The following is a 26258-nucleotide window of genomic DNA, read 5'->3' on the forward strand; positions in this document are numbered from 1 at the left end:
TAGGATGTTAAAGGCACAAACTGCTGGGTGGTACCCTGCGGGCATTCTCTGACAAAATGACCCGGCTGTCCACATCTGTAGCACACTCCCTGACCCATTCTGCATCTGCCAGGGTGCTGCTTCCCACATATGCCACACACTGGCCATGATTGGAACTTGGATTCAGTTCTGGCCATAGTGACCGGAGGACGAGGTGCTAATGGTAGAGAAGCATCCTGTGACTGACCTCTTCTCCTCCACTTCCTCTTACGTGGGGCAGGTGGAGCTGAGCGTACAGACTGCTCCGTCGGGCCCTCCGGGAGACTTGCTCCCTCAGATTTACCTCGGCTGCTTTGCCCTTTCCCCTTACTCATTTTCCTCTGTTCTCTTTCAGCCCTTTCCTCTTTGTTTCTGATCTCCCACTGTTTTGCTTTATCAATCAGCCTAGACAAGGTGGGGACCTCTACTGCCAGTACTGCATTATAAAGCGGGGAAATCAAGCCCCGCTTGAATCTTTCTATCCTGGCAGCTTCAGTAGGGATGATGTAAGGAGCATACTTCTCCAATCTAGGGAACTCACGAGCGTACTCAGATACGCTCATTCCGGGCATCTGCTTCAGCCTCTCGAACTGAAGAGCCCGATTCTGCCTCTCAGCCGGAGACAAAAACTCATCCATCACTGCTTGCCTGAACTCTTCCCAGGTTGGAGGATTCCTACTATACAATCTGTCCTCCACGTGCCTCTGGTACCAGCCCCAGGCATCTTCTTTCATTGTGAGCCCTACAAGTTCTATTGCCCTTGCATCAGAACAGGGCAGTCTCCGTATCATCTTTTCAGTCTCCTCCAGGAATCTCTGAGGATCTTCACCTTCTTCTCCCTTAAACTCTGGGGTTCTGAGCCTCAGAAATTCCTGTACAGTAATCCCCTCATCATCTAGAGCCCGCCTGGCCAAACTTCTTGGCACAACTACAGGAGGTGGGATGGATACTACTGACGGGGCAGGAGATTTCCCCCGAGCAATCTGCTCCCTCAGAGCCTGATTCTCCGCCAGTAACTGTTCCATTAATGCATCTCTACTTCCTACCTCTCCTTGATCATCAACCCTCCGTCTATCAGCAGGAGGAGATTTTTCTCTTTGGGGCTCGACATGTGCAGAACCCGTATCCAATGCTATATCTAGCTCCATTTTCCTTGGAAGTATTCTTTATGTGTCTCTAAAAGAGTCAAAAAGAGAGGGCAGTTGTTACACAGAGCCATAATATATTTTACTGAATTGAAAATGACTCATAAAATAACATACAGAAAAATCCTACGCTCCATAGTATAATCCTATACTTAATCCTAACTCATCCTATTGCTCTGACAGGACTCTTCTTTAACCTTTGCTCTGATACCACTTCTTGTCACGACCCCCACCCCGTTTCCGGCGGGCCGCCGCGACGGTCCTAGGGTGCGAGTAGGCATAAAGCCACCAGCCACCGCGTAGAACCCTACTACCTATCAATCATCAATAGATCTTGAAAAATTTGGCATGATACATGCACAAAATAATCACTTTTCCTATAGTGACCTGTCAGGATTATCTCAATACATACAACACACTACCTGTCAGAGCAGCAATCACATAATCCGTCACATAATGAACCTGGACAATATATATCAATACATTATCTCAGGCATATAACTCATCTGTATAAAAATCTGGTTCCCATTCCATCCATGGTCAAATCCATATCCACAACAGGATCTATGACTGTAACTATACACTATATACAATAGAAGGTTTATAGTACACCAAAATGTATAAACCTTTATCTATATTATACTATACTATGGAGCGGCACAGCTAGCAGGCAACCGCTAATCCTGCTCCTCTCTATACAATACCTGTTCTGCAATCAAAAATATCAAACTGGGGAGTGAGTATATAAATACTCAGTGAGTGGAGTAGAGAGTACTATGCACATGAGACAGAATATAATCATGGCTCGAGATGAAATCTCAAGATCAATAACAACATGAACATGAACTCAACATAGAGAATATGGAGTAAATCATCAATATCACCACAATCAATATCAACACATCTGAAGCATATATGGAATAATCAAGTAAACATATATGCTACTCATGAATATGCTCAATAGATCATAATGCTGGAACATACAAATCATGTGTCAATATGCTGAAATCATCACTAGACAGCTGTCGGGAGATAGGTTTTACGCCCCAGGCGAACCAGCAACAACTCCTCACATGCATATGCAGGATAAGAGACCATATCGATAATGTAAATGCTAGACAGCTGTCGGAAGGTGGGTTTTACGCCCCAGGCGAACCAGCAACAACTCCCTACTGTCACATGCATATGCAGGATAAGACACCACACTAATCATGTAAATGCCGGCCAGTATCCAGAACAGAAATCCATCTCACATCAACATACTAAACGGCACCTCGCGGGAATTCTACATCCGCGGAAAGCCATACTGCACCTCGCGGGGTCTTACTATGCCCGGCGGCAAGCAGAATATAAGTCGTAGGACCGGCCGATCCTACGCCTAGGGCCGTGTCCCCCCTAGGAAGGGACTGGGCTCCGCCCACCCAGAAGGCTACTATGTGCACAAAGGCCGATGTTCAATCCCATCGACTATAGGTGTCCTGCAGATACTGCCAAGCCATGCATAAATGCCATAATGCACCCTCCCAATACTCTACTAAAAAGGAGTATAATCAAGATTACCACTCACTCGATCATGACCCAATCATAAACTAACATCAGGGTTAGGAGTGAGGGTCAAGGAAGTGCAATACAACTCAATATACCACTAAAAAGGCTCTACAAATCTTTGAAATGGAGGAAATGAAATCAATTTACAAAAAAAGTTATTTCACAATTTGGAACCAATTTAATTACTCATAAAAGAGTATAATCAAGCTACGACTTACAAGTCTTTAAAATAGAGGAAATAAAATCAGTTTACAAAAAAAATCATTTCACAATTCGGAATCAATTTGATTACTCATCAACCCCTCGTAATTCCTCTCAATGTTCCCTCAAATGCATGTACAGAATAATCAAGCATGGAGAATCAAGATTATAGAGGAATCTACTACAATATCAATCAATATGCTCAAGTGGAATCAATTCACACTTGGCGACATTCATGAAAATGAATTAAGGATGCTCATGGTGCAAAGTACATGACTCCCACTCACCTGTCAATCCGGCACAGCCCTGATACGCCTCCAAAAATCTACAGCAGGCAGTGGGGAACTTCTTCCTCTTGTTTCCTAGCTTCTTGCCCAACTGTGACATGCATTTACAATACATTTAGTCCTGTATCAAGGGCTATAATCTACGTGCCAATTATAATATAGGGAACTTTAATTGATTCAACTCCTCCGTTCCCTAAATCTTTTCTTTTCTTTCTTTTTTTCTTTTTCTATTAATTAACTCATCATTTATGTATACCAGGAATTCCCTTGCATGAGTACAAGGTCTCTTTTAGCTTGATCTAGGCTTAATACTCTATTATAGCATGAAATCCCTTATTTTCCACCCGGATGAACAGTAATCCGGACCGACAGCCGGTTACTTCATCCCGAGTTTGATCCACTTTAAGGACTCCAAATTTGATGAAATTTTTACCTAACATTCTACACTCATAGAGGATTCCAAAGAGATAACATGCATCATCATCGGAGGCCGTTTGACCCCCTAAATAATTCGCCGAAGTTGGAACTTCGACACAGTTTTTCCGTAGTGCCGGAAAAATTTGTCGAAATCCGATTCTTCCTCTTTTAACCACCTCTACAACCCTTATCTGACCCCTCTAGACTACATCCACCCTTTGTATAGCCTAATATCATCAAAAGACTAGGTAGGGACGGATATTTACCTTTTTTTTTTTGGAAATCGAGGTCCTTGCGTAGAGGGAAAGGAGATCTACGTTTTTCCCTTTAGCTGGAAGTGCACCCGGGATTTCTTTTCCTTTCTTTTTCTTCTTCTTCTTCCTCTTCCTTTCTTCCTTTCCTTTCCTCTTCTTCTTTTTCTTCCTCTCTATCGCCTGAGAACCCCTCCCTTTCTTCTCTCTGCTTCATTCCCGTGAGCCACCAACCACCCCATTTAAATCACATCAAAGCACTATTCACCTTTGTTTAATATTATTATATTCCCATTTTGCCCCTAACACTTCAACACATCTACAACTATGCCATTATCTTTCGATTCCTTCCAATTTTACCCCTTATATCAATTTTAAAGGACTATTCTATCCCTTTTTATATATAAAAAAAAATTTTGGGGTTATTACACATATCAGCATTTTTCTCCTGTTTTTCAAGCCTTTTCTTCTTCCATTTCCACTCACCTTGAACCTCAAAGCTATAAGCAAGCAATTCAAAATCCTGACTAGTGCAAGGCTATGGAAGCAGAAATTACTGCTCTTGAACCTAATCATACTTGGAAAATTGTTGATTTGCCTCCAAGAAAAGAAGCCATTGACTGCAAATATGTTTACAAGATTAAATCTAACTCAGATGGGACTGTGGAAAGACATAAAGCCAGATTAGTGGCAAAAGGATACACTCAACAGAAGGGGATTGACTATCATAAGACCTTTTCCCCTGTTGCCAAGCTAGTCATAGTTCGATGTCTTCTTTCTATTGCAGCAATAAAAGGATAGCATTTGCAACAGTTTGATGTCAACAATGCTTTCTTACATGGAGATTTAGAAAAGGAGATTTATATGAAGAAGCCACCGGGTTATACAAAAGAAAACCTTACCAAGTTTGCAAACTCATCAGGAGTCTTTATGGTCTCAAACAAGCTTCTCGGCAATGGTACTCTAAATTTCTTAATTCTCTTCTTGATTTTGGTTATACACAATCAAAGGCCGACTATTGTCTTTTTACTAAGAAGGATGATATTTTTACAGTTTTGCTGGTATATATTGATGATATTATTGTGGCCAGCTACTGTTTGATTCAATTTCTGCTCCGAAGCAGTTCTTAGATAATAAGTTTAAGATAAAAGATCTCGGATCCTTAGATATTTTCTTGGCATAGAAATTGCTCAATCATCTAAAGGGATTCACATCTGTTAGAGAAAGTATGCACTTGATATCTTAGTAGACTTTGGTACATTGGGGTCTAAACCTCTCAAAATTTCCATAGATCAAAACTTGAAACTCAGCAAAGATATAGGCCGGCTTCTCTCTGATCCTACTGTTTATCAAAGGCTTATTGGTAGGTTATTGTATCTGACTATAACAAGACTGTCAAGACCAGACATTAGTTATACTGTTCAAACTCTAAGTCAGTTTATGGATAAGCCTACCACAACACATATGACTGCTGCCCACAAGGTTCTCAAGTACCTCAAAATAGCTCCTGGTCAAGGCATTCTGTTCTCTTCTTCATCTACATTATAATTGCAAGCTTATTGTGATTCAGATTGGACCTCATGTCCTGATTCTAGACGATCAGTGACTGGCTACTATGTATTCTTGGGAAGTTCTCTGATTTTCTGGAAGTCCAATAAATAATCTATTATTTCTCACTCTTCTGCAGAATTTATTTACTTTTTCTGTCTTACCCTATAGTGACTGGAAGTCCAATAAAAAGAATTTGAAGGTAATTATAATCTATATAAAGCCTACCTCTGTAAACAGAAAAAGTAAGGGAGAGAAACAAAGGAATTCCCTATAGATTGAGCTCTCTATTTTTCTTTTTCCCACACACTTTCTTATAGAAACATATAGGCTAAAGACCACCTTTTTTTTATATCATCCAAAGTGAAATCAGAGCAAATCCTACTAAGATCTAGAAGGGTACAAGCTATACCAGCCAAGATTCAGAGAGGTATCTATGGGCACATCAAAAAGATTTATGGTTTGGTACTGTTTTGTTTTATTTTGATTTGTTGTTGTTGTTGTTAGTTATTATTATTGGTGGTGGTGTTGGTGTTATTCTTCCTCTGCTTCTTCTGTAGCCTAATCTATAAATTTTACAGAATTTTCAGCTTAATATTGTTTTTTTGATGTAAAGAGAGGCAAAAGGAGCCGCCCAGCTTTTATTGAAGATCAATCGAATTTACAACAAAAGTAAAGGACAGAGATGAGTTACATTGTTAAGGAAGGAGAGGAATAAATGCGAGAAAAAGAAAATAAATAGCTCCACCAAGTGTTTGATATTCAGAAAAAAAAATATTGATGCTCGAGAAAAAAAACAGTAGAAGAAAGAACCTCATTCAGACCAACAAGCAGGAGTATTCATTGTCTGGAAGTTCCGAAAAGATTAAAAAATTTTAACTCAATACTGTGAAAAAAATCTAAACAGCCTTTTACCCGCTTGCCTCTCCAAAAGCATAATATTGCTGTTTCTAGTGAATGGTAGAAATAAATTAATTTGTTCTTTATTATTCCTCCTCTTGATCACTTATTCTATTTCTAACTTAGTCTTTTGTTAGCTTGCTGACTAACATTTGTCTACATTATGGTCCATCGCAGCCTTGCCGTGGCAATTCCACGACGCGTTTTCTCAGCCCTACGATCCCGTTAATGTACAACGTGTAAGAAGGTTATTGTTGGCCGTGACCGTCCATTTTGGCTTGCCGGGTTTCAAACACCGCGTTTCTGGACCACGGTCTTATATCAGAGCGCAGGTACACCGTCCGATCGGTGTACTCTCCTCCAACGAAAGGACGAACCATCCCGCTATCCCGCCCATACGGCACGGAATCTGAGAATCTTCGATCTCCCTCCATATAAAATCCTTTCGATCCCTCTATAATTTCCTTCCGAATTCTTGGGGCAACGGCCGTCTCCATGGGCGCATTCTCTTTGCTGCCCTCCGTTCCGGCCACCACTCGCTCCCTCGTCCCCTCCGCCTTCCGATGGAGCGCTTCGCCGCTCAACTCCGCCGCGACCGCAGTCCCTCGGCGCGGCCTTCCTCCCTCCCGTCGCCGGTTTCTCCTAGGCCGCCTCCAATCCAGTAAGGCCCCCTCTTTGTCCTCAGGTGTTCCTGATCTTCTTTTCGCGTCGTATTGAGCTGTTTGATGTAGTTCTTTGTGCGTCTGTGTCTTTGTTTTGCCCGAATTTTAGGTTCTTCTTCCGAGGATTTGATGCTCTTGCTCCTGGTAGTTGGAATGGTTCTTGATCGAACACTTCTTGGTCTTTCTTTGATGGGAGATGGGAGAATAGGTCCAGGATTTGGTTTATGCGTTGTTGTCATGCTTACCAAGGGATTGTAGGGTGTTTTTTGATTTCGGGGTATGAGTATTTCAAGAATCGGGCTAGAAAATAGTTTGAAGTAGTAGAAAATTGCTGGTTTCTTGGATATTAGAAAATTATTGGTTTATTGGGTGCTAACTTCATATATATGTTTTCTTGAAGTATCTGTGCTTATCTTTATATTAACAGTTTACAGATTATTGAAAATGTTCATCAAAGATTTGCTGTTCTTGGTAACGGTCGTTCAAAAAGTTCTTGATTCTCCTATGAACGGACCTGAAAGAACAGATTCAGAACTTAGATTGTTCTTCTCATCATGTCTAGTACTAAGGGATTGTAGGTTTCTTCAACAATGGTTCCTGAATATTCTTGGTTTCTTGAATGCAAACCTACTTTCTTCTTGTTCTTTCGCTTGTATGCATATATCTTACTCTCAATAGTTCATTAATTCTTGCAAGTTTTTACTACATTGTTGGTCTGATACCTTTTGTCTATGTGTTCTACATGTATTGCTGTTTTGCATGAAAGAGCTATGTCTCGGCAATCATGGATTATTGGTTTTGAAGGAATTCTTTATCCTTGAAAGCTGGTTCTAAGCATCTAGTTTTCAAGGAATTGATTTTGCATTGTTGCCATCCGTTGGTATGTAGGGCATGGTTGAAGGATTCTTCATGTATTTCAGTATCGTTTTGTCAAACTCATTTTTCAGTTGATGATGGCATGTAATAGTGTGCTGTCTTGATGCCTATGTTCATTTACGCACCACTTATAAAAACCACTAATTGATGCTAATTGAATATCGGGGGAATAGGAAGATTTCAAAGATGAGGTGGATAATTAGAAAAATAGGAATGGATGATTACGAGAATTTATCTACAGCAATATCATGAAGTGATGAAAAATAATGAAGATGGTCGCCCCTATGAATGGCCTTGGAGAGGGGAGAGGACTTAACTTTTTCTTTTAAGAAGTAGAAGTTGCATTTGTCACACCCCGGACCTGGACATAATTTATATCACGATCCTCTGCTGTGGCCTCTCCTTGGGCCTGGGCTAAAGTTGGCTGGGACTGCCAGCTTCAGCCCAAAATGGCCCTTGTGGGCTGGGCCTCACAGCATTTATACGATGAAGGTGCCTGATATTATCATGGGAACGAGATAAGGAATTTGAGAAATGCATCCATTCAAGGAATATTTATCTAGCTGACAGGAAGGAGAAGGAAGGATTTATAGAGCTAACTTCCAAATATATGGGATAAAGCTGTATAAATATGGTTATATGTTTGTGGCTGCACTACACTAATTTGTTAATAGAAACAGAAAGAGCTAGACTATCAGTCACCTCTGAGAAGAATGCAAGAATCCAGAGAAGAATGCAAGAATCCAGTTAGCAATTCCAATTAGCAACAAAAAAAGAGACCAGAAAGTGTAATAATTACCTTCAAATTCTTTTTGACTAAACTAGCACAGGGAAAGAGAAAATTAAGTTAGATTCCCATTCTAGCAATAGAGTCTATGATTTCATTGGCCTCCTATGACATGTTTATGATAAGGACCCTTCATCTATATGCAAGATCCATTTTGTGTTTCTATTTATCCCTTATATCGTTTTTACTGCATGGTGAGAAGTAATTAACAATTAAATGAATCTTGTGTAATACTAGCGTAATAGGTATAGCAATTACTTATTTTAATGAGTTAAATGATGTTACTATCAACAATATTATACTTCATCCATTTCAGACATTGCTGATAGAGATGGAATGGTTCAAATGCCTCTGGAACAGTCTGAAATCATTTTTTTAGGCACAGGAACCAGTGAAGGTATTCCTCGAGTGAGCTGCCTCACTAATCAATTGAAGACATGTGGGGTAAGGTTGTCATCTCTCTGGCCTTCTCTATATAGTTTACTAGATGGTGCTAATAATTTTAATTCTTAAGTGAAACATCACAGTTAATTTTTCAAATATCCTTTTTTTTGTTATTGTGTCTAAAAGGCTGGCTCTAATTTTGCCTTTTCAGGTTTGCTCAAAGGCAACTGAGCCAGGCAATAAAAATAGGAGGCTTAACACAAGCATCCTTATACGTTATACCAATTCTATTGGAAGATTTAACATTCTTATAGATGCGGGCAAGTATGCATCATATTTAATCTTTCCTCTCTCTCTCTCTCTCATATTTTATGATCCATGGACGGAGTTACTTACATTTAGGTTTGCATTGTACAGTTTCTATTAACAATTTCTTTTCTCTGTGTGCCCTCATGTTTTTTCTCTTCTTTTATGCTTCTTCCTTATCAACCTCACTTGTTCAGAAGGATTCTGCCCTTTTCCTTTTAGACATCTATTAGTTGTACATGTCTTTTTTCATTTTTATGCCTTACATCTCCTTATTATAAGTCAAAGGGTAAGACGAGAAGAATTATCAGCTCGAAGAGTTTGGTATCAAACACTTTTTTCTTTCTTTTTTTTCCTCTATTATATGCTATAAAATTGTATTGGTTTGTAAATTAAGAATTCCTAGTTCAATATGTGCACATAATAAATATAGACACCTTATGTTTTAATTAATTATAATCTGCAAATTCTCACTTCCTGGCTATATTATGCAGATTCTTCTACCATAGCGCACTTCGGTGGTTCCCTAGTTTTGGGTAATAGTTCTTTATTAACCTTTTTAACTTCTCTTTTTTCCCCATCAATGTTGTCATTTTCATTCTCTGTGATGAGATATATACATTATATTCATGATCATGTAAAGGAAATAGCAATGAATTCATAGGATTTTTATGCATGGGATGATGTTTGTACTCATCTAACTAATATTTTATGTCTTTGAAGTGGTCATCATCAATTATATGTCCAATGTTTCCATGCTTCCTGAAGACAAACATCATCGAGGTGCAGCGTATGCAAAATGGCATCTCCTTAGCTTGTCTTTATAAGTTCATCTTTTCTAAATTTTTTCACAATGAGGGAGTGAGTTTGATAATATCGTTATGATTATAGATGAACTAAAGCCTATTATCGAGCATGACATGCTTTCGATTGTTTTTTGAGAATTAAAAAATATTAGATCAAGAAATGGTAATTCTCTTGTGAGCTTTGTCCAAACGTGTCCTGTGCAGGAATCTGGCACATTTTAGAGGGTTAATATCAGGCCGAGGAATGGCAAATAGTCCATCCCTTGATCCTTCAAAGCTAAACATGTAGATGAGGCATGCTAGTTAATACTAAGGTTTCTCTGCATTCATACCTACATACATACAAGCATTGTGAATTTTCAATTATTTTTTGAGAAGTAAAAAGTATTAGATCAAGAAATGATAATTCTCTTGTATGCTTTTTCCAGACATGCCCTAGACAGAAATCTGGCACATTTTAGAGCGTTAATACCAGGATGAGGAATGGTCATAAAACATTTCAAACTTAGTTAGCCCATCCCTTGATCCTTCAAAGCCAAACATGTATATGGAACAAGGCATGCTGTTTAATATTAACGTTTTTCTACTCTATCCTAGTTGAAATATTTTCCATGTTTCTTTTGTACCAACATATTCCACCAGCACCGCTTTCTTTTATAATGCATTTGACAAGATGATTTGCTTCAATTGTCATTATTAAGGATTGCTGTTTCGGTACTGGAGCCTGGGTCGGTTGCCTGGTGGCATGGTTCAGTATGCCCTCATGCTATTTCATGCCAGGCTCGTATTAACACAGTAGAAAGGGTAGGAGAGAGGAAAAATGGGAGAAAGAGAGAGAGAGAGAGAGAGAGAGAGAGAGAGAGAGAGAGGAGGGAGGGAGAGAGAAGGAGAATACCTGCAGAGGCCGGCGGAGTGCATTGTAGAGCGGGCGGGGGAGAGATAGAATGGGAGAGAGGAAAAGAGAGAGAGAGAGTGGGGGAGGAAGGGAGGGAGAGAGAAGGGGGGGTGGCAGATGTCCGGCAGAGGGCAAGGGATCTGCATGGAGGGGTGGAGGGGTTCGCCTATGGTTCCTCTGTTTCGAACGATATAAGGATCCTGGAGAGGGGCCCTTGTTTGGAACGAAATAGGAGAACTGGAGATGAAGCCCCTTCTCCACCCTTCCGTGCGGCTCCCCGGCCCTCTGTCGGCTTCCGTGGGCCATCCGCCACCCTCTCTCTCTCTCTCTCTTCATCTCCCTCCGTGCTCTCTCTTTTTCTCTCTTTCCTTTTGTTGTCGGTTTCTCGATTTCATTGCCAGAACTATCCCAATCCGCCACCAATACAGCTCGGTATGTTTTGAACTGGACGGTTTGGGATGGTTCCACCTTCTTTGGTCATTATCCTCATCATCTTAGTCATTTTAGGTCTCTTTCTTTCTCTTAGACTGAACTATCATACAAGATCATTAGATACCAAGAACATGGCCTGCTTTGCATCCCTAGCTTTTTTGATCAGTTGTTCTTGCCATTCATCAATTTCTTGTTGATCATTATTTAAAGTTGGTTTTGTATGACCAAGTTTCTTGCAGATATGCTATCTAATTCCTACTCTCAAATTCCCTAGAAATTTCCCTAGCCATCTGTACTAAATTTGGTCCAATCCTGTGCCACGTTAACTACAACTTGGGTTCTACTTGGGCTCCTTTCATTTATTTCTAAAGGATTCCCTTTCAAATATCACTACCTTCATCATCTTAAGGTGTCCACTTCTTTTTCCTTTAATTGAACGCTTCAACTGTAAATGGTTATATAAAATTAACACGTATAATATCCCACAAAAATAATTGCTTTTGCTGCTATCTCTCTTCAACTGAAATCCTATGTAAAACCAGTTTCCATAAACATTGTCTAGAAACAATATATATAAACAAAGTGTTATTATTCTACAAAATTGGGAAATTAACTTTTGATAAAATCTCTTGTGAGAAAAGATTGTGGGTTGGATAGCTTTGATTGTCCCGTATTCGAGCTTTGCATCACCTAAGAATATTGGAGGATTGGGTCTTGATGATACATAAAATTTTTGATTACGTTAAATGATTTATGGATTTTCACTCATTTGATGTTTGAGTTTTTGTAAGAGACAGAATAAGATGCTGATGGACCATGGAATTATCAGCATTCATGGAATTACCATGCTAGTTTTTGCTGCATCTTTTGAGTGGTTTCACCTATAGCATAGTCAGAAATATATCTTTGCACATGCATGCTATATGATGCCACACAGATTGATATATGTGCTTGTGCCACAACTAGAATGAAATGTTGAGATTGATACACATGTGCCATAACTGAATTGTGACTTTTATTCTGTTAAAATTGTAAGTCCAGCAAACTGTATGTTTTCTTCTTCTTAGCAATTAAAAAGGTGATGACAAAAATATTGAATGCTTGTATATATGCACACACATGCACACATGCATGCGCAAGAGGTCCAGAACTAGTAAAAATTGAACTACTATCTTTAGGTAAGCATAACATATGATCTACTTTAGAAAACTATATCTGCATGCATGTGTGCCTGCTCAGAGATTACTATACCTATTCATGAACTTGTACATACTATAGATTTCTTTTGCAGATCACATGTTATGCTTATAAAAAGGCTCTAGTTCAATTTTTTGTAGTTCTAAACCTCTGATCATATTTGGTTCCTTAAAGACTGGTGATGATCTTTATGCATAGATATCTGGCTTTATTGATAATTTCCCAGCATGCTTCTGTATCTTCTTCTTCTTCTTCTTCTTCTGACTGGCTACCTTTCTGTCAGGATGAGAACAATTGATGCAGTCATTATTACTCATTCTCATGCAGATGCAATTGGAGGTTGTGAACTTGTACTAAAGCCCCCTTTTCCCCTTAGATATAAGCCATATATTTGGTGCAAATTTTTGCATTTATATACAAATCTGTGGATCCTCATACTAATGGTGTCATGGATAAAAGATCCTTAAAATTGTTGTAAAAAGTAAATTGTTTCTTTTACAGTTTAATGTGCTTGAAAATTAAATTGGTTGAGATTTTAGCTAGTGTCTCATTTAGCACAAATAAATTTTAGATTATGATAATAAAGATAAAAAAGGACTGATTAATAATTAAACTAAAGGTGCCTCAAAAATATAAGGCTGCTAAATAATTAATTTTGGCTGGGTTTTAGTTTAGTGTCACATGTTGTGGCAGAAAAATCTCCTAGATAGTGACAAGAAAACTAAAAATAGGTAAGGTACCTTTTGAATTCATCATGGCATTAGGGGTGATATCATTGAATAACACAACTTAGTTAGACTATTGCTGCAAATCTTAACATCTGAAGTTGGTTATACTGGTAGAAATAAGTGGTAGGGGAGTTGCACTGGAATCTAAAGTTCAGTCCTCCCTCTGCACCCATTCTTTCATTCAATAAATCCCATCATTTATCAAGCACCATGCATATGATAATTCTGTTATGACCAAGGTTCAAAAACTCATTTACATTTCAGTTTTGGCTGGATTGTGGAGCTTTTGTTTCAGAAGTTTTGCTCCAATCTTGTGGAGTTTTGATCAGAAAATTCAAGGAATAAATTCAAAAATGTTTAGCAATAGGGGGGAAAAGAAGCTAAGAAAAGATATTACACAAGATTTTAAAGTATTTGTTTTGATTGTTTTAAGCTGAAGTTGACATTATGTCTAAGTGAAATTCATTACATATAATAGTATTTTGAACTATGATTATATATTATTTACTTTTTGAACTTTTATTGTTCAAAAATGTTACTTTTGAAGCTTTTTATTGATTTGTGCATTCAAATAGCTCTCTTCACTTTTTAGAAGAATTAAAAGTATATTAAATTTTGGTGTTTCTCTCATTTTTTTTGGGCCTAAGCAACTATTTGATCAAATGCATATATTTATAGGGCTGCATTTATTTTATATGGAAAATATCATATGGCTGTGAAACATTTTGTATTTTGTTGTTTCTTTATCTTTAAAGGTACTACAACAATTAATAAGGGCCTTTTTGGAGGTATGGACTCATTAATGATTCTGTTTATTGTCTCTCCCTTTTCAACTGAAAAAAAAGAGATCATTATTGAAAATTAATTCTCTATATACTAAAATAATTGAAAAAAAAATCCTGCTGTAATATTAGGCACCAGAAAAGACATTAAAGAACTAACCTATGATTGATTTTAGTTTCGGTCAAATGGGCCGAAACAACCGAAACTAGGGGTCAATTTTGGTTCAATCTCGGCTGAAATCGATCAGCTCGGCCAAGACGGATCGGTTTTGTCTAGACTTGGAGCGGGCCGTGCCTGGCACGGCCCACTAGCTACAGTACCGGGCCGTGCCTGGCACGGCCCATTCAAGGGGGCCGTGCTGAGTCACGGGTTTCTGGCCCGCGGGCCGGGCCCGGCACGGCCCGCTTCGGGCCTGGGCCGGCACGGCCCGCTCTTGGCCCGCGGGCCAAGCACGGCACGGCCCATAAGGGCCTGGGCCGGGCTGGCCCACAGGCCAAGCCCGGTCCGGGCCTGGGCCGGGCCAGGCACGGCCCGTCTCCATTAAAATAAATGCTTCATAAATTTTTTTTAATAAATTAATAAATATTGAAAACTAAGGATTTATTAATATAAAGCCACCTTAATGGTGGGTGGTTTGGCATAGACCCCTACCAGTTTATTAATTTAAATCAAAATGGTACATGAAGGGAGGTTTGGACCTTGGTCTGACCTCCAGAATACAATAAGAAAGAAGAAAAAATAGAGATGATTCACTTTAACAATTAAAAAAATAAAAATGTACAATTATAAAAAATTAAGAAATCTTACTAATCATCAGTGATTCAGTGAATCAGTATTCACTCTTCAGTAGTGTTTGTATCATCATCATCAGAGGATGTATTATGTCCACCTTTATCTTGAAGTCTTGCCTCAGCATCCAACCAATCTTTGAAGCAGAGAAGCATCTCAACCGTTTCGCCCGTCATCCTACTTCTCTTTTCGTCAAGAACACGCCGACCTGCACTAAAAGCGGATTCCGATGCTACCGTGGACATCGGCACAGCTAAAATATCGCGTGGAATTGCAGACATAACTGGATATTGATTTTTAACACTCTTCCACCAAGATAATACATCTAGACTCTCTATTTGATTTTCATCATATGCAGACTGAAGATCATTTCGTAAATAAAATTCTAGTTCACTACTTAAAGATGAACAAGATGAAGATAAAATTGAAGCATGTGTGTGTTTTCTCTGTGCAATGAATGAAAAAATAGATGACGAACGAGAACTACTAGAAGAAGAAATAGAGCTTTGTACGGAGAATCTAGATCTACGAATTTTTTCATCATATATAGCATAAATATCATAAAGAAGTTGTTTTACCTCATTTTTAGCAGGTTCAGGATCTTGAATCATATTTTCACAGTATGCATCAAGTAAAATTAGCACGCCATTCAATTTAACTCTTGGATCAAATACAGCAGCTAAGTTATGCATAGGACATATCTTGTCCCAATACTCATTCCATTTAGTCTCCCATCACCACTGTGGGCAGGTTGCCAGAACCGGACCAGGTAGTAGTAGAGAAGGAGAGAATAGTTGGTTTGGTGTGGTGAGAATGAGGGAGGAAAGGGGTATTTATAGAAACCCAAATTTTTTTTCCCAAGATACCCCTCAATTTAGCCGTTTTTGGACTGTTGGGAGGGGCATTTTTGGAAAAATCCCAAAATAGCCGTTGGAAACGGCTATTTTTCTCCCCCCCTCTCCAGACGGGCCGTGCCAGGCACGGCCCGTTTGCACCCGAGACGGGCCGTGCCAGGCACGGCCCGTCTCGTGCCGCGCCGGGCCCGGCCCGCCAATAGACGGGCCTGGGGCCGGGCCGGGCTTCGGTTCTCTGCTGAGTGGGCCGGGCCAGGCACGGCCCGTTTAGACCTCTGGCCCGGTGGGCCTGGGCCGGGCCGGCCCGGCACGGCCCGATGCCCAAGTCTAGTTTTGTCCGAGGTTCATGACAAATAATCTAAATTTCCCGTGAATCTATATTTTGTACATGATAAATAATTTAAATTTTTCCTTAAATCTATGTTTGATACATGACAAATAATTTAGATTTTTCCTTGAATCTATATTTTATACATTCCGTTACACATGACATACATGATTCTTTTTTCATGCAAGTGTGCTTGCATAATTGCATTGTCTTGCTATGAGCCACGCCTCTTTGTTATAGCATTCAAATCTAATGCCATCTCTATCTCCTATGGTCGCAACATCTCTAAAGGTTAGAGGCCAACTTGCATGAGGTAATTTTGGATTTGCAATAGGGATTTTTATTTTTCCTATGTTATTATGTAAAGCATTAGAGCCAGAAAACAGAGAAGAACTTGTTTGAGTGTGGTATTGATCCAGGTGTTTGCTAGGCTAGCTTTGGATATGTAGTTCCCTTTTATGTATTCAAGGTTGCGCAAGCATTTCTCATTTTGTTTTATTTTGTTTTATTTTGTTTTCATTTTTTCTTTATTTGTTTTACAGGACTGTTTTTAAATTAAAAGAAAAGAACAGAAAGGAAGGTGAATGTGTGCATCTTTAAGAAAAATTCATCCCTTATGGCTTAATGCAAGCATCATTATTTATTTTCAAAGTTTGTCTAGTATGAGGAGATTATATGATGAACTTATGATGGTACCTTCTTTTTAATCGAAGAGGACCTTGTTAATTCAATGGTTCAAATGCTTTCCCCCCTTTGTGATGGGGGTTCAAATGTTGTTTAAAGCATCACTATTTTTATGTTTTTGTCATACCTTGTGACTTATGAAACATGGACATGGATACATAGATATGACAAAAGTTAAGAAGTAAAATGCCATGCAGTTAGAATACATCAATGTGTAATATATGTATGTGTGTACATATTTATGTATTTATATCTTCATACACGCATTCCTATATGTCTATGTAAAAAGATATCCATAATGTATAATAGGCTATCAAAATAATATAGTCCACACTTGACACGATAATATTAACTTTTATACCCTCATCATTTAGTCATCATTCGAATCCTAACTCCAATCCATTGGAATTTATATTTTATATATTGGAATAATCCATTTTGTTATTAATTGATGGGGGTAAAGGATGACCGAAAGAAGAGAAATCAATTAGTTATTCATTAAGGTTTAATTTGATTCAATGACCAAAGTTAGACGAGGATATATAGCTCGGAAATGTCGATCAAAACTTCATTTATTTGCATGAACCTTTATTGGGGCTCTTAAGGCGGTAAGGCGCAGTTGAAACTTGAAGCGTGTGTAACCATTCTAATTCTAAGAGTAAGGGGCTTAGCGCTTTGATGGTTGACTGCCGCCGCTGGGGGCACCTATCTTTCTTTTATATCATATTTAAATATTAACAACATAGACTACAAAATTGACTATCCATCATTAAACGGTTAACATCGAAAAGGAAAGAAAACACCCTCCTGCTTGGAGGTATCGGGGAAATTTCTCAAGTGTATCCAAGAAAAATCTGGAGTTTTGTGTTTAATTTTGAAAAATAGGATAACTTACAAGAGTATTGGAGACGTATCTGAGAAGTATCCAACGAGTATTAATGTCGAACGTATCGGATATGGATATGGGAAGTGATTTGACATTCCGTGCTTTCTTGCTTGCAACATGACATGACAACTGATCTTTTCACTTCTTGTCAGATGTTCTCTACAAGTACTCTTATGCAGTTAGCATACTATTTGAAGAATATGTTCTGTGCTTTTACACTACATTTGAGGATTTGTATACTTTTCAGAAGATGTTTGGATTTTTTTTTCTTTGGTTTGAACAAACATGTTTTTTTATTCCTGATGCAGGTCTTGATGACCTTCGAGATTGGACAAACAATGTCCAGCCACACATACCAATCTATGTAGCTAGGCGTGATTTTGAGGTTTGACTCAATAGCATACATTTATATATAAATAATTTTTAGTTCTTGTCAGTATCAAGTGAATCATCACGTCTCTCCATGATTATCTGAGTTTTTTTCAAATTGATCACCAGGATAAAATTTTATTATCTCATTGTGAATATAGATCTTATGAGAATTGTAGGCCATACATGTCATAAAGGCTCTCTTGTTTGTTCTAGTGAACTTTTGATGCAAACTGAGTTTGCATTTCTCTTACAATTTATTAAAATATCTGGTTTAAGCTAAAATCAAGGTAAACACTATTATACTTAACATATAAGGTATTCACAAGCATTATCTGAATCAAGGTCCGCCGTACCGGTACCGGTCGGCGTACCGGTGCCGGCCCGGACCGATAAGAATCGGTCCTGAATCGGTCACGTACCGGTCCGAACCGGTTCCGTACCGATTCCGTACCGGTTCTCCAACAATAAACCGCCGGTACCGGATTCTACGTTGATTCGGTACCGGTCTCAGGCCAGACCGGTACGTACCGGCTGGTACGGATCGGTACGGCAGACCATGATCTGAATCTTGCGCATTTAGTTCTTTGGTAGAGTCCCATGTGATCTAAGATGAGGAAATGACATATTTATAGAGTTGACATTTTTGATGTCCATCTCCAGGTTTTCTTTTCTGAGACAATAATGACTACTCCATGTTTTCAGTTATGAATTTTTCTCCAGGAGAGTTTTGCTTAGACATTTGAGTTGTGAATGCAGTCCAATAGTTGTGCAACTTATTGGTCACTAATAAGTGGTATTTGTACTTTATTTAAAAAAATTCAGTTAGTCACTTCTGTTCGCAGAATGTCTTCAATCACTAGGCATCTTGTTTATAAGTAAATTTCACAACAGCTTGTACGGTTTCTCTCATATTTCTCTCCATTTTCTCACATAATTCCTACAATTTTGGATATATAACCCGTCTCACCCTCTCCCCCCAGACTACCCTTCTCTCCTAAAATCTTTCAATCCTATGATCCCTCTCTCTTCCCCCTGCTGTCCTCTCTCTCCACTCTTTCCTGTGTGCCACTCACCCACTCTCTCTCATTTTTTAAGTTTTTAATATTCTCATACTTTCTTTATTATGTATTTTGTATTTTTTCTATTTTCCTATATTTTCTATCTAATATTTTTTTTCTTTTGCACATTCTGTTCTTGTTTAGTTTATTTATTTCATTTAGTTATCTTTTGTGTAAATTATAATATTCTATATTGCAGTTAAGCATTTGTTTTATTTTTAATTCTAACATTTATATTTATCTTTGCTTTTTGTTTCCTATTTTTTGCTTTTATTGTGTTCCTTCTAGTTCGCGATTTTAGTTGCCTGTTTTGGTTTACATTTTTAAAATTATATAATTTAATTTCTATTTTTTATATGTTTAATTTGACTTGTTTGCTATATTTTTTATTTGTTATTTTATGTTTTCAGTTGACTTATATTTCTCTCTCCCTTTCTGTTTTCAGATTTTTAATGGCTTCAGATTTTTATTTATGTGTTAAATTTTGTTTTAATTACTAAACCTATTACTTTTCTAGTTCATTCACGGTTATTAATTTTTGTTGTACATCTTACTATATTTTAGCATCGTTTACTTTTATTTTATAACTTGAATTTTATTTTGTTTTGCTTTCTTGTCTCCTTTCCCTGTTTATTGATTTTGTCTTGTTCATTCTATCTCACACTTTTAGTTGCTTCTTTTGGTTTATATTTTTGGTTTCTATTTTTAACTCCATTTTTTGTATTTGATTTTCTGATTTGTCTTTTTGGTTTGATTTGCTTATCTTAATTTTTTGCTTTTCTTTTTTTATGTTTCAAATTGACCCAACATTTCCCTTTCTCTTTCTGTTTTCAAATTTTGAATATATTCATTTTTATTTATCTATTTATATTTTTCATTATCAATTCTATGTTTTATTTTTGTTTTAAAACTATTTATCTGTATTTTAGCATATGCTTGTATTTTTTTATAATTTTGTACTTTATTGTACTTTGGTTTTTGTTTCCTCTTTTATGACTTTTTTTGTTCTTTCTACTTTACAATTTTATTTGCATATTTTGATTTGTATTATTTGCTTGTTCATTCCATTATTTATTTTTTAGTTCCTGATTTCAGTATTTTATAATCCAGCATATTATAAAAAAGTAATAATAATAAAACATAGAATGACGTTGATTATTTTGCCACATGCCTGTTTGCTAGTGAATGTAAATTTATGAGTTGTTTTAACCAAGTTTACTGTTAGAAGATCTTGTTTTAGTTACAAGTTTGGGTGAAGGATTCTTGGAGCTTAGGATTGCAATTTGAAGTAGCTTAAAAGCTTCTATATACTCATCTTTTGAACTCAAAACGCTCAGATTGGTCATTCTTTGGTTAGTTAGGAATGGACTCATTAAGCAGAGAAAGGGGTTTTTGCATGTCTGCATGAAGGAAGGGGAAAAGTGGGGGTGGGGGGTGGGGGTTGCTCTTTCATGAGCACAAATCCCTCATTCTGGAGCAAGTGAAAATTTAGCTAGTAATTTCAGCCCTTTTCTTTGTTTTCCTCTGTCGATTCATTCTCTACATCACTGCATCATGGCTAAGGTAACTTCATGACCATACTTTAGTAACTAAGCCTGCACATGCTTTGTTTGCCTACTAGATGATGAAATACAGACTCTAAGCATGCTGAGGTGCTTGTAATTGAGCTTTCACATAAAGCTTGATCCTATCTATATCTTTTAGAGAACAGGTTTGATAGCTTTAATAGGAAATAATTAATCTTATATTCAGATCTGTGTTGTCATCGCCAGTCTTCTTTAGTTAACAATGTGAACTTAATAGTTAATTCCTTTAATCAAATATCACTTTTTAGTTATTGGGAAAAACCACTTAAAGCACATGATTGTTTTTTCTTATGAGAAGCATCCATTGGACCTTTACTCATCTGAAAAATGCTCCTAAAAAGACTTAATATTCTATAGTTTAATTATCATGACATGTAGAACGGGAGAAATAATTACGCTTATATACATACAATACTAGGTGAACATCTGAGTAAAGTTGGGTAAAAACTCTTCCAACATAGGTTAAGGAGAAGGAAGGAATATTATCACATTGTTTGCACCTATCTTTTAACAGAAAAGTAATCAATAATTATGAAAGTTAAACCCCAACTAGCTGATTTATGCTTGGATAAGTTGTAAAAAGGATGTTCCAATGCATGAGGTCCCTGCCACTGTGGGGTTTGGGGAGGGTCAGATATATCTAGCCTTACCTCCATGTGTGGAGAAGCTATTTTTGTGTTTTGAATCCATGACATCCAGGTCACATTGGAGCAACCTTATAGTCACACCTAAGCTTGCCCTCTAATAGAAAAGGGTATTCTAGTGCACAAAGCTCCCGCCACTGTAGGGTTTGGGGATGTTAGATGTACGCAGCTTTTAACCCCCAAGTATGGCAAGGTTGTTTCTATGTTTTGATCCGATGAAACTCGGATGACAGTGGAGCAACCTTGCCATTGCACCAATGGATCTGCATCAATTTTTCCTTTCCCTAATGAAAACCCTTGTTATAGTTGCTGATAGCACTTTTTTATGTTTGGATAAGTTGTATATTTTATAATTCTTGTACTGCAAAGAAATTGTTTTTCATTCATCATCATCCTTATTATGGCAGTCTCAAAATTATGATTTATTATTGCTACTACTACTACCCCCAAAAACTTGTTACAAGGCTTGATAATCTTTGTTACAGTTATCTTTTTTTAACATGTAAAGAAAATTCTAATATGTTCTGTTTTTCTTTTCTATTTTGTATTTTTTGTTTTCTGTTCTTTTAGGCTTGTTCTGACATCAATTCTTAGGTATGTTTCAGGTGATGAAGAAGACTCATTACTATTTAGTGGATACAAGTGTAGTTTTACCTGGTGCTGCTGTCTCTGCATTGCAATTTAATCTTATAGAGGAGGAACCATTTTTTGTTCACAATCTCAAGGTCAGTGATGTCGAGCATATTTTATACTTGGTTCTCTAAGGTTGAGTGCTGGGCATCAGCTGTTTCTCTTTGTTACAGAAGACAAATTTTCATACCTGAACATTTAGCAATGAGGATGTTGGATTTAAATTCTTTGGATCTGTAACTCTGAGTTTTCCATAGCTGCAAATAAGTTCATGTACTCCTTCTTTCATAAGCAATAATCTATCATGCTTTTATCTATGATTTTTCTGTCTAGGTGTTGCTATGTATGAATCCCAGTATAATCCTTAAAACTTTAGTTGAACTATTTGTTTGTTTTACATAGAGTTTAATATTTAAATATGTTGCTTGTATTTATAAACATTGTTTACATAGAGTTTAATATTTAAATATGTTGCTTGTATTTATAAACATTGTTTTCTTTGTAGTAGCTGCACTGTAATGCAGACAAATATGTTATATAATGTTTAGACAACGTAAGTTCATGTGCTTGAGCACAGAAAAGAGCAAAAGGGCTAGGATTTCTTGTTTATAGTTGGATAAACTAACACAGCCCAAGCCATTCATATAAAATAAGATGGTGCAGGATTCTGAGACTGAATTAGATAAAGCAGTTTTGTAGGACTAAAATTAATTTCTTTGAATTTTATAAAAACACTTACAAACCACTAAAGATCAAGAAATTTCTCTTAAGGGGAATGATGCCCTTGCTCTTCACATGCATTATCCATTAGAGAAGCACCACAAAAGTATCATATAATTTGTACAGAATGCTGATCACATTACAATGGATTGAAGACCATCCATCCTAGCCATCCTGGAACAGGCTGGTGAAAGGAGTGGTCATGGGATGACTACGGGATGTTGGATCCACATAAACTAGCCATCCTTGTTTATCTGGTGGTCTCAGTGAAGACCGAACAGGTCAGTGACCGAGTCAATGTGTTCCAATCATTACAAACCTAGGACCTGGTCAAAAAGAAAGACCTTGAGGCTTGTCTCTAGTCTACATGTTTTCACACGTGGAGGAGAGAGGAAAAGAGGAGGGAAAGGAGAGGAAGAATTGGTACTGGCAACATAAACTCAACCATCAGTCAAAAGACCTATCCTGATCCTAGATTTTGACAAACAAACCTTTAAAACCATTTAAACAATAATTAAGAAAAAAGGCATCCTGGTGAATCGTTAGGAATGTGAACCCATACTTAGTGGACAGTATCATCTTGACATGGTCCCTGACCAATACTAGGTTGGAGACTGGGTTACACTAGTATTATTTGTTAAATTTTCACTGCTTCAGATTTGCCATGACTGACACCAATTCTTATTTCCAATATGTATACATGTTTTCCCAAGCTTCTAGGATCTTATAAAAGATGCTCGAGTTTTGATCATTAATGATATAATTAGTATGGTTTTCTCTTTGTTGTCAAGAGAATCAAATGGTTCAAATGGCAATATTCTATCGCCCTCTCTCTCTCTATCATGTTCCTCTTTCTCAATTTCTTTTAAGTTCAAATCAACTACTACCTTCTCGTAATCATCTCTCCTTTTCCCAACTATTTGTGGTTGGCAAAATATTACCTTTTGTGACACAGAATTTTCTTAGAGAATCAAATAGCAAATCGTTCTTCAGATGTTTCTCTTTATTGTGAAAAGATGTATATAATGCAAACAAATAGTAAACCTTTGGAAACTTATTTCCGTTTGAAAATTAATGAGTTTTCTTAGCCTTTATTTGGGCACTTCAAGGCAACTCAATGTCACGATCCTCGTCTTGATCCGGCGGGCTGCCGCGACGGTCTTAGGGTGCGGGTAGGCATAAGGCCACCAATCACCGCGTAGAACCCTACTACCTATCAATCATCATAAATTTCTGAAAATTTTGGCATGATATATGCACAAAATGATCACTTTGTTTTATTTTTGACCTGTCAGGAAATATCTACACATACCACAATCTACCTGTCAGTGCTGCAATCACATAATTGTGTCACAAAATAAACCTGGACAATATAAATCAATACATTATCACAGGCACACCCCATCTGCATAAAAAAATCTGGTTCCCATTTCATTCATGGTCAAACCCATATCCACAACAGGATCTATGCCTATAACCGTACACTATACACACTGAGGGTTTATAATACATCAAAATATATAAACCTCTACTCTACACTATACTATGCTATGGAGCGGCACAGCTAGCAGGCAACCACTAATCCTGCTCTCTATATATCAGCTGGCCTGCAACAAAAATATCAACTTGGGAGTGAGTATATAAATACTCAGTGAGTGGAGTGGAGAGTACTATGCATATGAGATAGAATATAATCATGGCTCGAGATGAAATCTCAAGAGCATATGAATAGTGATCAATAACAAGATGAACATGAACTCAACATAAAGAATATGGAGTAAATCATCAATATCACCATAATCAATATCAACTCATCTGAAGCACATGTGGAATAATCAAGTAAACATATATGCTACTCATAAATATGCTCAACAGATCATAATGCTGGAACATACAAATCGGGTGTCATTATGCTGAGACATCGATAAACAGCTATCGGAAGGTGGGTCTTATGCCCCAAGCGAACCACAACAACTTCCTACTGTCATATACATGTATAGAATATGACACCAGACCAATAATGTAAATGCGGGCCAGTATCCAGAACAGAAATTCATAGAAACCCATGAGAATCACCTCACATCTGAATACCATCGGCACCTCGCGGAAATGCTACATCTGCGGAAAGACATACTGCAACTCGTGGGGTCTTATTATGCCTGGCGGCAAGCAGATATATAAGTCGCAGGACTGACCGATCCTATGCCTAAGGCCGTGTCCCCCCTAGGAAGGGATTGGGCTCCGCCCACCCAGAAGGCTACTATGTGCACACAGGCCGATGTCTAACCCCATCGACTATGGGTGTCCTGTAGATATTGCCAAGCCATGCATGAATGACATAATGCACCTCAATACTCAAATATAAAGGAGTATAATCAAGACTACCACTCATTCGACCACGATCCAATCATAAACTAACATTAGGGTTGGGAGTGAAGAGTCAAGGGAGTGCAATGCAACTCAATATACCACTGAAAAGGCTCTACAAGTCTTTGAAATAGAGGAAATGAAATCAAATTACAAAAGAAGTCATTTCACAACTCGGAACTAATTTAACTACTCTTTTACCCCTTGTAATTCCTCTCAATGCTCCCTCAAATGCATGTCCAAATAATCAAGCATGGAGAAACAAGATTATAGAGGAATCTACTACAATATCAATCAATATGTTCAAGTGGAATCAATTCACACTTGGCGACATTCATTAAAATGAATTAAGAATGCTCATGGTGCAAAGTACATGTCTCCCACTCACCTGCCAATTTGGCACGGTCTTGATACATCTCCGAAATCTACAGTAGACAGTGGGGGACTTCTTCTTCTTGTTTTCTAGCTTCTTGCCCAACTGTGACATGCATTAATCATATATTCAGTCTTGTATCAAGGATTCATAATCTATGTATCAATCATAAGCATAGAAACTTTAATTGACTCAACTCCCCCCTCACTAATCTTCCTTTTTCTATTAATTAACTTGCTATTTATGTGTATTTTGATACAGGAGCATCTCACTCACACCTTGGGCCATTGTTGTTGGGGCAAGGTGCAATAAAAAATTGAATCCTTTCTCTTTCTAAAATTTTTCTGAATTTCGAGCCGTCTCCGACTTCCCGAGTCGTCTCCGCTGAGCTCGAGTCGACCCCAATTTGCCCCGAGTCAACTCCAGTTGACCTCGAGTCGACTCCGGCGTGTTTTGAGACGACTCCTATCATTTTTCTCACCCTCTTCATCCCGGATGAACAGTAATCCGGACTGACATCCGGTTACTTCACCCCGGATTCGATCCACTTTCCAAACTCCAATTTTTATGAAATTTATACCTAATACTTTACACTCATAGGGGTTTCCAGAATGGTGACATGCATCACCATCGGAGGCCGATTGACCCCCGAAACAATTCACTGAAATCAGAACTTTGACATAGGTTTTCCGTAGTCCCGAAAAAACCTTGTCGAAATCCGACTCCTCTTTTAACCTCCTCTAACACTTCTATCTAACCTCTCTAGATCACATCCACCCTTTGTATAGTCTAATTT

The 26258-nt window shown here is 37.9% G+C and overlaps 1 protein-coding gene across 4 annotated transcripts in view; it reads left to right on the top strand.

Moving 5' to 3' along the window:
• The first annotated feature begins 6714 nt into the window (after positions 1–6714).
• LOC103711222 (Metallo-hydrolase/oxidoreductase superfamily protein) overlaps positions 6715–26258 on the top strand; it is a 35905-nt gene continuing 16361 nt past the window's right edge. The window contains exons 1-7 of one of the 4 annotated variants that reach the window (XM_088710041.2): positions 6715–6976; positions 8957–9084; positions 9236–9348; positions 9825–9866; positions 12944–12999; positions 18021–18097; positions 21978–22097. In XM_088710041.2, the coding sequence (XP_088566167.1) occupies positions 6811–6976; positions 8957–9084; positions 9236–9348; positions 9825–9866; positions 12944–12999; positions 18021–18097; positions 21978–22097 (702 nt within the window). In that variant the 5' untranslated portion in view covers positions 6715–6810. Of the gene's footprint in view, positions 6977–8956; positions 9090–9235; positions 9349–9824; positions 9867–12943; positions 13000–18020; positions 18098–21977; positions 22098–26258 lie in introns of those variants that run through there. The other 3 variants (XM_088710043.2, XM_039125330.3, XM_088710047.2) reach the window with 3 other exon arrangements.

The sequence above is a fragment of the Phoenix dactylifera genome, chromosome 1 (assembly GCF_051530095.1).
Source record: "Phoenix dactylifera cultivar Ajwa chromosome 1, Ajwa_hap1_PhDact_Kaust_v1.1, whole genome shotgun sequence".
Taxonomy (NCBI): Eukaryota; Viridiplantae; Streptophyta; class Magnoliopsida; order Arecales; family Arecaceae; genus Phoenix; species Phoenix dactylifera.